Genomic DNA, 13,494 nt, shown 5'->3' on the forward strand with positions numbered 1-13,494 from the left:
CGAGAGAGAGGAGGGGAAATCGCACTGCACTCACCGGGGTAATGCAAGTGCAGGGCGAGAATAGCAACAGCCGGCTACGGAGGAGAGAGGGAGATAAATCCCTCCCTCTCCTCTACAGAGCTGGCCCGCCCCTCCTCAGCTGAAGTCCAATCGCATGATTGAACCTCAGCCACAGTGACACTCGGCTCCTGCTGTGCTGCTAGCCTGAGCCGAGTGTCATCCGTGGATCGCAGTAGTCCCCCGTGTGGCCCCGGCCTAAAGGTTCGGTTCCACTTGCGTTTTGCACGGACGACTGCAATCCGATTAAATATCAGATTGCTCTCACTCTAGTGCAAAACTATGGGGCACGGTCCATCTGCGATTGATTTCTCATGCCATAGCAACATGAGAAATGAATCGCAGCATGCTGTGTTTGGCAATAAGTCTCGGCTCACACGCACCCATACAAGTCTATGAGAGTGTGTGAAACATCACACTGCAATCGGATGTCATCCGACTGCGATGTACGCAGAGACAGGTAGCGGAGGAGATGGGGAGAAAGTGCTCCCTCCTCTCCGCAGCTGTGATCTGATCACAAGATCACATCACAGTTGCATGACCCTTGGCTGACACCCACAGCAGAGGGTCTTTAGCATATCGTTTCCCATGCTCTCACATCAGAAGCAATGTGCAAGTGAAACTGCACCTGTAAAAGGGTTTCCCGAGATTGTAGCAGACAGGGCAAAGATCTATGCTGTAAGAAGTCTTAGGTCTGAGCCTTTATTGAGCAATATGAGGACTGGAGAGGAGTCTGGCATTCAGAGCGCTAGAACAGCTGGGTGACCACCTCCTGGTGAGCTACAGTGGGCGTCACGCAGGCTCCAGCCGGACTGACCTACAAGCGAAGAACATCTCTGTAATTATAGAGTGGGGCCCTTTAAGACCAGCGCCCCCTGCAGTTACCCTGATGACACTGCGCATGCTTCCAGCCATTCGCCCTCACCTTTATCCTCGTCTCTCCGCTTCCGCCCGGAGAATTTTCTGCTCGTTTTCTTAAACACAAAGCTGCACACCGGGGTCTTAGAGCCCTCCGTCACCGAGGAGCCCGGGTCAGCCATGTTTACGTTTGTAGCCACGTCTGGCACGTTAGTCGTGCATGTGATGACGTCACTGAACCATAGAGCAGGCGCTAAACAGTCACAAGAGACGGTTGGAAAGTGAAGGGTGACACCTACAGGACGCTTGGTAGTACTGCAACCGCCTGAAAGCAGCCAGCATGGACAAGCACAGGTAGATTAATGGCGTTATGTGGAATTGTCTATCTATCTACAGAAGTCATTTTTCATTAACAATTTAGATATATAGATCTTATTTTTAATAACCTGTAAACTTCTCTAATGTTTTTAGTGTTTCAGAGATATAGAAATGATTACACACATTGTATTTTTTTTATTATTTATTTATATATATATATATATATATATATATATATATATATATATATTTTACACAGTCCTGTCCTGACCCCGTCTCAGGCCTTGTACCCCTAGGAGCACTGGACACTCCAATATTGCACATTTCAGGTGGGCAGAGGCGTGCCCCCCACACGTGTGTGGCTGCTATGAGGCTGCTATCACAGGTTACAGACTCATTTATCCGTGTGATCCTCTCCACGGGGAACCCTCTATATCCACAGTGGATCTGCATACCTCCCAACTTTTAAAGAAGGAAAAGAGGGACAAAGTTTGCGGCGCGCGTAGCGCGCCGCGGCAAATTTTTAGGCCACGCCCCCTAACCACACCCATTTCACAGTCACGCCCATATCCACTCCCCATCCACACCCATTCAGCACAAACACGCAGGCAGCCGGCAGGCCTCCAGCACGGACACGCAGGCAGCCGGCGGGCCTCCAGCACGGACACGCAGGCAGCCGGCGGGCCTCCAGCACAGACACGCAGGCAGCCGGCGGGCCTCCAGCACGGACACGCAGGCAGCCGGCGGGCCTCCAGCACGGACACGCAGGCAGCCGGCGGGCCTCCAGCACGGACACGCAGGCAGCCACAGTGAGGCGGCCGGTCGCCCGCACAGTGAGGCGGCCGGTCGCCTTCACAGACAGGCGGCCGGCCGCCTTCACAGACAGGCGGCGGGCCGCCCGCACAGACAGGCGGCGGGGGGGCGCCCGCACAGACAGGCGGCGGGGGGGCGCCCGCACAGACAGGCGGCAGGGGGGCGCCCGCACAGACAGGCGGCGGGGGGCGCCCGCACAGACAGGCGGCGGGTGGCGCCCGCACAGACAGGCGGCAGGGGGGCGCCCGCACAGACAGGTGGCGGGCCGACCGCACAGACAGGCGGCCGGCCGACCGCACAGACAGGCTCCGGCCGGGGGTGAGGGGGGAGGGAGGGAAATCAGCGCTGGGGAGATTAGTTTACTGTACCAGCAGCAGCACAGGCAGCGCTCCTCTCTATGCCACGTCTACTAGGATGGTAGGAGGGAAAAGCAGGGAGGCGGAGAGAGAGTGGGTGGGCGGAGCCCGGGAGCCGGCCGTCCCGCCCGTGGCAACGGGACAAACAACGTAAAGCGTGAAAGTCCCGCTGTATCCGGGACGGTTGGGAGGTATGCAGCATGTTAGAATGTGTACATAAGATCCCGCTGGTGGTGGCCGCAGCTTATAGGCCCCAAATCTGGTGACAGGTTCCCTTTAAAGTGAACCTGTCAGGTGCAATATGCACTCAGAGCCAGGAGCAGTTCTGGGTACATATTGCTAATCCCTGCCTAACCGTCCCTGTATACACTAGCATAGATAAAGAGATCAAGAACAAATATTTTTAAAGATCTTATATCTTATGCTAATGAGCACGGGGACTAGTCCGAAGGGCGTTACTTCACTTGGCTAGTCGGCTCGCATAGCATGTTAGCATGTTATTACGCCCCTGTGTGAGTACTAACACGCTATGTGAGCCGACTAGCCAAGTGAAGTAACGCCCTTGGGACTAGTCCCCGCGCTAATTAGCATAAGATATAAGCTCTTTAAAAATACTTTTTCTATAGATGCCTTTATCTATGCTAGTGTATACAGGGACAGTTAGGGAGGGATTAGCAATATACACCCACAACTGCTCCTGGCTCTGAGTGCAGATTGCACCTGATAGGTTCCCTTTAAAGGGAACCTGTCACCAGAAATTTAGCAAAAAAAATAAAAGATTCCCCTCTGCAGCTCCTGGGCTGCATTCTGGAAAGGTTCCTGTTGCTATTGTGCCCCCTTTGAGACCTAAAAAAATACTTTATGAAGTCTTACCTTTTTGTATGCAAATCTGTTTATGGTCACGGGGGTGGGCTGCCTGGCGTCCGTTATTCCCCCTCCTGCCGTTGTACGCCGTCCCCCATTGCTCATTTCCATACATGAGGACACCTTCCTCATGTAACTGTCCTCCTGAAGTTTTGTGCATGCCCAGTGCCACTCTCGCGGGAGTGAGCACTGTGCAAAGTGTGAACGCTTTTGAGGTGATTGCGCAGGCGCGTGATTATGGGCGGCGCTGTGATTGTCATCAGCAGCGTCATCCAAGTACCCACCCATAATCTCGTGCCCGCGCTTCTCACTCTGCCTCCACCGTTATGCGCAAGCACTGGCCATATGAACCACGTTACCTATTACCATGGGCGCGAGATTATGGGCGGCGCTGTGATTGTCATCAGCAAAGTCATCCAAGTACCCGCCCATAATCTCGTGCAAGCAGTAATAGGTAACATGGTTCATATGGCCAGCACTTGCGCATAACGGTGGAGTCAGAGGGAAAAGTGCGGGCACGAGATTATGGGCGGGTACTTGGTTAACGCTGTTGATGACAATCACAGCGCCGCCCATAATCTCGTGCCTGCGCAATCACCTGAAAAAGCGTTCACATGCGCAAAACTTCGGGAGGACAGTTACATGAGGAAGGCGTCCTTGTGTATGTAAATGAGCAATGGGGGACTGCGTAAAGAGGCAGGAGGGGGAATAACGGACGCCAGACAGCCCGCCCCCGTGACCATAAAAACACATTTGCATACAAAAAGGTAAGACTTCATAAAGTATTTTTGTAGGTCTCAAAGGGGGCACAATAACAACAGGAACCTTTCTAGAAGCAGCCCAGGAGCTGCAGAGGGGAATCTTTTATTTTTATTGTGAAATTTCTGCTGACATGTTCCCTTTAACTGGTAGGGGAGCCAGGATAAAGCAGAGCTGAAGTTGTTGGGAAGCTAGGACCCAGCAGCTCCACAGGCAGGAGACCACTGATCGGTAAGCTAATAGAAGCCTGCAGATGCCACTCTGCATAGGTTATTACTGGCCAGTGCTATCTGCAGGAGAGAGAAGTGCTGATTGCACGGTCTTCTCCTCAGCTTCCTGATTCCCCGCGTGTCTGCAGCAGTGAGAAGCCGCACACGGGGAGTCAGAGAACAGCTGCAGGGAAGCTCCGGGCTGGGGATGTCCGCTCTGGGGGAGGGGGGGGGTCGGCTCTGGTGCAGGGGGGGGCGGCTCTGCTGCAGGGCGGTCGCTCTGCTGCAGGGGGTGATTCATACCTCAGCAGCAGTCACAGGAGTAGGTGCGCGCTCGGCTCTGTAATGAATAGACGGGAGAAACAGCGAGGCGGGGCTACAGTGGGTGGGTGGAGCCCGGGACAAACAGCCTCACGGGCGGGACCCGGGATCAAAGGCTCAGAAGAGGGACTGTCCCGCTGTATCCGGGACGGTTGGGAGGTATGGATCTGTCTGAGGCACACAGCACAATGAATGGTCTGTGCATGACCCGGAGGGTTAAATTCACACGAGTATTTGGGGATATGTATATTTTCACTGACCAAAAAACACAGCATGTAAAGGTTCCAGTGTGAATGGATGTGTAGAAGTCTCCGCCCGCTGAGCGTCTTTTTTCCCCTCCATGACCTGCGTGTTTGAAATCTTCAATATGTCAATAACATCAGATGCGGAAAATCCACAGGTAAAAAATGTATCCGCAGCTACAACTCATTACGTCCAGCAGAATCAAAAACCCATGTAGAAAAACACAAGTAACCTAATAGGTACAGGAATAGTGCAAAAAAATCTCCAGCAAAAAAACCTCCCTAAATACCTATCGTTTGAGCATAGCCTAATGCCCGGACTAACCGCTGTTCTCCTGACCCGAACATGCAGCCTTAAATCATGTTCAGATTGCTGTATACCATAGTCTGTATACGAGCCGTAATGTTCTGGACCAGGTCTCCTGACCTGACGGCCTTATGTGTGCCAATGAGGCTATAACATCCAGTCAAAAGATCCGTGGGCATAATTCCTGTCTAAAATGACAAGTCTGCGGTTGCTCTGTGTTTCCCTCTATGTGACTGCAGACTTGTGATTCCTCACACTGTACGCTGTGAGGATTCTCCGGTGTCCGAGCCGGGAACGGCGGGGACGTGACTATTCAGACTCCCGGCCAGAATCCAACTAGACTGATTCCGACCTCGTGCAATACACTTGACCACGTGACCGTCGTACCTGGCTCTGACACCGAAGAAGCCTCGCAGTGTGCAGAGTGCGCGATGTAAGGAATCACAAGTCTGCAGTCACATAGAGGGACACATGGAGTGACTGCAGATGTCTCGTTTTAGACCAGACAACTCCTTTTAAAGGAGAAGTTATTTTGGGTGCTGAATTTCTTGGCTGCCTGCTAGTAACATGCACTAGTCCGGTCTATAAATTAGTCCAAACCTGCACATTCTGAGTCCTTTTTTTTGTTCTTTTACCCACATGGATCAGAGGCCAATACTAGAAATAGCCCACTTACAGCAGTACATAGACTACAATTGGTCCGTTGTGCACAAGGACTGAAAATCTACTCATTGTTATTTAGCCTAAAGCAAATCTTCACTGTGTGAACATAGCCTTACACTTCCATATAGCTCTGAGGTTGTATGCGGTCATAATACTGGACTGGCACATGACTTATTTCTTCCAAAGACAATACTAAGGACCATGGGGCACTCACTGCGAGTGAAAGAAAAGAGATTCCGACAGCTAAATAGGAAAGGGTTCTTTACAGTTAGAGCAGCCAGACTGTGGAATACCCTACCACAAGAGGTAGTAATGGCAGATACTATAACAGCTTTTAAAAAAGGGCTGGATGATTTCCTCAGTACACAAAACATTGTTGGTTATAAATGACTTAGTGACTAAATGTAGAACTGGTGGAGGAAGGTTGAACTAGATGGACCTAGGTCTTTTTTCAACCTAAGTAACTATGTAACTATGTAATACAACTGTGTGCATGATGCCTAAGGCGGGGGCTACACCACAATATTACATGTAATCATTTCCTACAGTGTCACACGTGTTTCCATGTGTGTTTGATTTTAAGTCACACGTGACTTCCTTGCCATAGACATCAGTATAAGTCATGTGCGAGCGCTCTGCAAAGTTTTTATTTATTTTTGAAAAATGTACAATTAAAGCCAGGCATGATTTTCATGCAGTAGAGTTTCAGAAAAAGCTTGGCTTGAAACACTGACGGAGACTAAAGGCCGCTTTACACGCAACAACATCGCTAACAAGATATCGCTGGGGTCACGGAATTCGTGACGCACATCTGGCCTTACAAGCGACCGCTAACGATCCAAAATACTCACCAAATCGTTGATCGTTGACGCGTCGTTCATTTCCCAAATATCGTTGCTCATTTTGGATGCGGGCTGTTCGTCGTTCCTGAGGCAGCACACATCGCTACATGTGACACCCTGGAAATGACGAATAACAACGTACCTGCGTCCTCCGGCAACGAGGTGGGAGTGACGTAAATGCTGTTGCTCTCCGCCCCTCCGCTTCTATTGGTGGGCCGCTGTGTGACGTCGCTGTGACGCCTCACAAACCGCCCCCCTTAAAAAAGAGGTTGTTTGCCGGCCACAGCAACGTCGTTAGGAAGGTAAGTACGTGTGACGGGTACTAGCGATATTGTTCGCCATGGGCAGCGATTTGCCCGTGATGCACAAACGACGGGGGCGGGTACGCTCGCTAGCGATGTCGCTGCATGTAAAGCGGCCTTAAAGGAAGAAGAATGGCTAGTCGGGCGCAGCCCATCCCTGGGCTTATTCCTACAGACAGCCTCTGGTTCCTGATGCCCCTGGCCTTTGTAGCATGAATTGAAGAACAAGTTCCCTCTAAAATCGTCACACGACAACAAGTCACTGACAAGTTGCAAAAATGTTTTTTTGTCACGTGACATGAAGTGTCTGAAAACCTCTGTAGACTGTTTGTGGTGCATTCACATTTGAGACTGATTTTCACCAGGGTTTTGAATCAGATTTTCATCAGGTTTTTTTTTTAATTTACGGTGTAAATTTTTAATATCAGTGATTGATCTCTTTTTTTTTCATACAAGAAGTTTTCTTAAGCTTCTATGAACTGAACAAGAAAATTGTACAATACACAGATGACATCTGAGTGGTGCACCATTATTTTTTTTTTACTACCCCAATGACTTGCTTGGATCAAAATTAGACATCTCTCCATGTTTTGGGTTGGATAACACAGTCCGCATAAATACATACAGGTGAACATTAGTGATGAGCGAGCACTACCATGCTCAGGTACTCATTAAGAGCAGTTGGATTCTCGTATGGGCACGAGTTGTGTTCCTGAGTATAATCGAAATCAATGGGGGACCCAAGCATTTTTTCAGCACAGTCCCCATTGACTTCCATTATACTTGGGTGCTTGAGTCGCTCCCATCCGAGCATTCAACCTATCGTTACAAGTAACGAACACCCGAGTATGGTAGTGCCCGCTCATCACTAGTGAACATCCATAGACTATAAGGTGTACGTGTTCGATCTGTGAAAAATTTACTTCTGAATGAGGCCTAAAGCCTGCTTTACACGGGACGACCGATTGTGCGATTTCACAATTGATCGTACCCGCCCCCGTCGTTTTTGCATCACGGGCAAATGGCTGCCCGTGGCGCACAAACTCGTTTAACCCCCGTCACACGCACTTACCTTCTAGATGACCTCACTGTGGGCAACGAACGTCCTCTTTCTGAAGTGGGAGGGACATTCGGCGTCACAGCGACGTCACACAGCCGCCAACCAATAGAAGCGGAGGGGCGGAGATGAGCGGGACGTAACATCCCGCCCACCATCTTCCTTCCACATTGCCGGCGGGTGCCGCGGGACAGAGGTAAGCTGCTGTTCATCGTTCCCGGGGTGTCACATGGAGCGGCGTGTGCTACTCCGGGAACCATGAGGAACCGGCGCCATTTTAATTAATCAAGATTATGAAACCGAGCGACGAGTACACGACTCACGATTTGTGAGCGATACTGCATCGCTCGGAGGCGTCACACAGCCCGACGTCGCAAGTGATGCCGGATGTGCATCACAAAAAATGTGACCCCGACGATCTATCGCACAATAGATCGTCTCGTGTAAAGCACCCTTAATGCTTAGGCTATGTGCGCACGTTGCATATTTGCATGCAGTTACACTGCGATCTGCACCGCAGCGTAACTGCATGCATCCTGCGTCCCCTGCATAATCTATGAACATTATACAGGAGCCATGCGCACGTGGCGTATTAGAGCGCAGCACTTCGGCTGCTGCCCAAAGCGCGTGTTCTAGGAAGTGACATGTCACTTCTTTCCTGCACTCTGCATGCAGTCCCCGCCCTGTCTATGGGAGGGGCTGCACTCAGAGCGCATGAAATCGGCTTTTTTTTTTTTTTCATTACGGACTCTTTCTGCAGCGATTTGAAGCGCACGTGTGCTGTTCAAATCGCTGCAGAAATTTCTGCAAGGACAAACGCTACGTGCGCACATAGCCTTACACTGCAAGCCATAAAGCTCCCTTTTTTATATTATTAAGTTGATTGGAAAAAAATTGGCAATTCTTTTGGATTGATTTATTATGAAGAACAGATGTTGCATGAAGCGGTAAAGGTTAGCCACCACCATGATAATTCATGCAGTTGCTAAGCAGATTCCATGATCTAAGCCCAGTGATGTTCCGGTAAAAAAAAACAACTTGAAAAAGTATACGAGACCACCTGAGTGTAATTTATTCTCAGTATAACCACAGCTGTTCTATGAGGACCTGAGAACATTAGGGATCAAACAGCATCATGAAAACCAAGGAACACACCAGACATGTTAGGGATAAAGTTGTGGAGCAGACTATAATAGGGTTAGGTTATATAAAAATAGCCCAAGCTCTGAACATTACACAGAGCATTGTTCAATCAGCCATCAAAACAATAGAAGTATGGCACAAACATTCCAAGATATGGCCGTCCAGCTAAATTGACATGCCAAGCAAGGAGAGCACTAATAAGAGAAGTAGCCAATTGGCCCAGACTCATTCTGGAGAAACTAAAGCGATCCACAGCTCAGGTGAGCAAATCTGTCCAGAGGACAAGGGTGCTTTCACACTGGCGTATAAAAAAATAATCTGTCCCATTCTCATCCAGAAATGTGGGAATAGTGAAATCCCTTTGGTATTCCATATGTCATGCGAGTGTGCGATTTTATTTATTTTTTATATATATATTTTTTTCTCACCTACCATCCATATGAAATGCGTTTTTTTTTTTTCTCTCAGCAGCTGTTATTCTACATTCATTTACAGGATCATGTATAGTGTTCTATGCTACAGAATGGGAATGTATCCGTAAAAAATGGACGTGTGTGGCGTCTGAATTATTTTTCTTGCACCCATGGACGAGTCGTGTCCAATAGACGAGTACAGTCACAGCATCCTGCAATTTTTTTTCTACAGACCGATTCGTGCTGAGACAAAACTTTGCTCTGCCTCATTGACTAACATTGATTATAGTGAAATGTGATTATTTCTCACATTGCACACATCAATTTTATACTCTGGTGTGAGAGGAGACTTAGCCTGGACTCACACTAGTGTCGCACCCAGGGATATGGGGTACTCGGTTTGCAAGCAATGTCTCTCTTGGGGATGTCACGGTGGTGGCCGCTGCCCGGTTCCGTGCCCTGGGCCCTTTTTGTAATGGGGTGTATTTACAAGGGATTTAGGTTACTGTTCATACGTGACGCCACTTGTGGTGTTGCGGTTAAATATATGTGGAGCCGCCGCTGCAGAATGTCACTACTGGGGCTGGTGGTAATTGCAGCCTGGATGGTAGACCTCCGCAAGCCGGGCCGGGCCCCAGAGGATGGGTGATGTGACGTCGGAAGAAGGTAGTCCACACAAAGGTATAGTGCAACTGGTTTTTACTCACTGCTGGTATGTGGTAACAGGTTACCCGAGGCCGGCTGGTTTCACCTTTAGGTCCCCTTTGTCCCACTGCCAGTGTAGTAATCTGGTACCTTCTTCCCCTGCACCTGTCTCCTGGTAAATGGGTCCCCGTGGCGTAGAGCACCTAGGGGTCCCCGTCCGGTGGTTTGTCCACTTCTATCCGTCTGACTACTCTCCACAGTCTGCCCCTCCCACCTGGTCAACTATTGGACTGGTCTGGCTCCACCTCTAGGCGGCCATCCATTGGTCCGACCCTAGCTAAGTACCATTGTATGGGGGATTGTTGCTGAAAAACTGGGATTACCTGTGTTTTTGCGGTTACTGGCACTGGGTCTCTGGGTTCCTAGGGGGTAGGCCCTGCATCCTTGTGGATGGCTTCAGGGGCCCTACATTCCCCCTTGGTTAATTCCAGCACGTCCTCGGGCTGCAAGTGAAACTGTTTACACTTTTATTTATTTATTTATTTATTTCAACAGGTAAACATTAACACATAACAAGTCTTCCCACACAGGGTAGGTTCATCACTTTAAATGTTTCAATAACTGGAGTACCCCTCCCTAAACCCACCACCCAAAGATCCTGGTCCCAGAACCCTCTAAGGAGGCAGGTCACCGGTTCCGTTAGTGACCAGGTCTGGATCATCTCTGTCCCGGACCTTTCCTGCACCCGACCTCTCCTTGGTGGTGGTGCTTAAACGGGGTCCACTGCTGGGTGTACTCTGGTGGCGCACACCTGTTGCAACTTTTTACAGGTTAAGAGTTTTTGGCTGCTGCCAGTCCTGCAGCCTGGGGTCCATTTTTATCTAATCAAGCATAATTGGTAAACTTTTCAGGAACAGTTCAAACAACAAAACAAACAAACTGGTAGCATAACGGGTAACAGCTAACAAGGTGCTGGATAGGGCCATCTGGTTCACTTTGCCTCCTGGGATCAGCACTCAGAGTCTGCGTGCACTGCCTCCTGGTGGCAGCTGGGGGACTGGTGCTGAAGTGGGAGCGGGTTCCTCTGCAACGATCTCTGCTGGCACATAGGGTTGCATCTGGGAACCGATGTCAGCCCCGGGGCTCTGCGAATCCGCTGGACACACACAAGCAGAGTGTCCCGGTTTGCTGCATCGACAGTAAGTAGTGGGACATCGCTCCAGGACCTCAGGCAAAGACCGCATCGTGAGAACATCGCAGAAGCCATTACCCCCCCGTGCGCGGACCCCATGCAGCCTCCGGGGTGCTAGTAGAAGCCGAGTCCGACTCCTCCGGTTCTACAGCGGCGAGGACGGGTACAACCTGCTCATCATCATCCCTCTGCACGCGCTTAGGATTAACCGGTTCTATGGCGCAGTCCCTTAGGTTTCTTTTTCTTTGCCACTTACTTGCGGGACTGGAGCACCTCTGGGAACTTCCAGGTCAGGTTACTGCCTTCTTCCGCCCATGCTTACAGGAGTTCTGGGCAGGGTTTCTATTTGCGCCTTTTGGTCAGCTGTGGCGCAGTTATTTTTCACGGCAAAATGGCGGTGTTTTTTCAAACAATACAGTCCATAAAACAGTCTTTTAAGGCACATGTCACCCGCTTTGACCAGGTCCAGTTCAATCCTGTTTGTGACGCCAGAAAAAAGGGTTGTCGTGCCCAGGAATATGGGGCCCTGGGCCCTTTTTGTAATGGGGTGTATTTACAGGGGATTTAGGTTAATGTTCATATGTGACGCCACGTGCGGTGTTGCAGCTAAATATATGTGGAGCCGCCACTGCAGAACGTCACTACTGGGGCTGGTGGTAATTGCAGCCTGGATGTTAGACCCTCCTCAAGCAGGGCTGGGCCCCAGAGGATGGGTGATGTGACGGGCGTCGGAAGAAGGTAGTCCACACAAAGGAATAGTGCAACTGGTTTTTACTCACTGCTGGTGGGTGGTAACAGGTTACCAGAGGCCGGCTGGTTTCACCTTTTAAGTACCCTTCGTCCCAGTGCCAGTGTAGTAATCTTTTATACCTTCTTCCCCTGCACCTGTCTCTAGTAAATGGGTCCTCGTGGTATAGAACAACTGGGGGTCCCTGGTTTGTGGTTTGTCCACCTCTGTCCGCCTGACGGTAGCGTGAACCCTGTGGGGTTGGAGTCTCTGGTCCTGTCCCCGGTTCTCTTTTTGTTACCAAGTCTTCGGATTTTTAGGGTCAGTGAGGTCCTTGATGGTCTCCTCGCTGTGCAGATGTTAACAGGTCGGCTTCAAGCTCTTTCCTGTCCTAGGGTCCTGTACCCCATCGGTGCGTAGGCCTGGGAGTACCCCACCATACTCCACCGGCAACTACTCTCCTGGGTACCAGGTCACTGTCAACCTGAGCCAGGACGTCACTTTGCTTCCACCTTCACTCCTCTCCTGCTACTGCAATGCAAACTGACTACTCTCCACAGTCTGCCCCTCCCACCTGGTCAACTAGTGGACTGGTCTGGCTCCACCTCTAGGTGGCCATCCATTGGTCCAACCCTAGCTAAGTACCATTCTATGGGGGATTGTTGGGGAAAAACTGGGATTACCTGTGTTTTTGGTGTTACCGGCTCTGGGTCTCAGGGTCCTAGGGGGTAGGCCCTGCATCCTTGTAGCACCCTGATGGGTCACAGCTGTGAAGCTGAGGGCGGGCGCTGCGGAGGAGAGGGAGGGCTTAATCCCCCATCTCCTCCATGGTCAGTCTGTGCATATATCGCACTGCACTGGGATAACATCCTAGTGCAGTCCGATGTATCTCTCGCACCCATTCACTTGAATGGGTGCGAGAGATATGGCTCTGAGAAAATTTCAGCATGCTGCCGCTTTTCAAGCATCCAGAATCTGGATGCGAGAAAAGCTGACCAACTGCTCTCCCTCTTTGACTAGCATTGGTCACAATGCAATACGAGATTTTCTCGCATTGCACTCGTCCATTTTTCACGCTCGTGTGAGCGTACCCTTAGTTGTATACTCCACATATCTGGACATCATTGAAGAGTGGCAAGGAGAAAGCCATTTTTGAAAGCAAGCTAAAAGAAGTACCATTTGCAGTTTGCAAAAAGCCATGAAGGGGACACAGTGAGCATGTGGAAGAAGCTCTGGTCAGATGAACTTTATGGGCTAAATGCAAAACTGTGTGATAGAAAACTAACACTGCACATCACCCTGAAAACGCCATCCCCACCATCACACATGGTGGCAGCATCATGCTGTGGTAAGGCTTTTCTTCAGTAGGGACAGGGAAGCTGGTCAGAGTTGATAGGAAGATGGAT

The 13,494-nt window shown here is 50.2% G+C and overlaps 2 protein-coding genes across 2 annotated transcripts in view; one reads left to right on the top strand and one right to left on the bottom strand.

Moving 5' to 3' along the window:
* RNF113A (ring finger protein 113A) overlaps positions 1 to 1,150 on the bottom strand; it is a 71,982-nt gene extending 70,832 nt beyond the window's left edge. The window contains exon 1 of the mRNA XM_075350329.1: positions 983 to 1,150. Coding sequence (XP_075206444.1) covers positions 983 to 1,097 — 115 coding nt within the window. The 5' untranslated portion in view covers positions 1,098 to 1,150. The remainder of the gene's footprint in view (positions 1 to 982) is intronic.
* Positions 1,151 to 1,172: 22 nt separating this feature from the next.
* The window catches only part of LIMD2 (LIM domain containing 2), a 72,028-nt gene continuing 59,706 nt past the window's right edge, over positions 1,173 to 13,494 (top strand). The window contains exon 1 of the mRNA XM_075350333.1: positions 1,173 to 1,269. The gene's annotated coding sequence lies outside the window, so the exon portion shown is untranslated. The remainder of the gene's footprint in view (positions 1,270 to 13,494) is intronic.

Source organism: Anomaloglossus baeobatrachus, chromosome 5, assembly GCF_048569485.1.
Source record: "Anomaloglossus baeobatrachus isolate aAnoBae1 chromosome 5, aAnoBae1.hap1, whole genome shotgun sequence".
Classification (NCBI taxonomy): Eukaryota; Metazoa; Chordata; class Amphibia; order Anura; family Aromobatidae; genus Anomaloglossus; species Anomaloglossus baeobatrachus.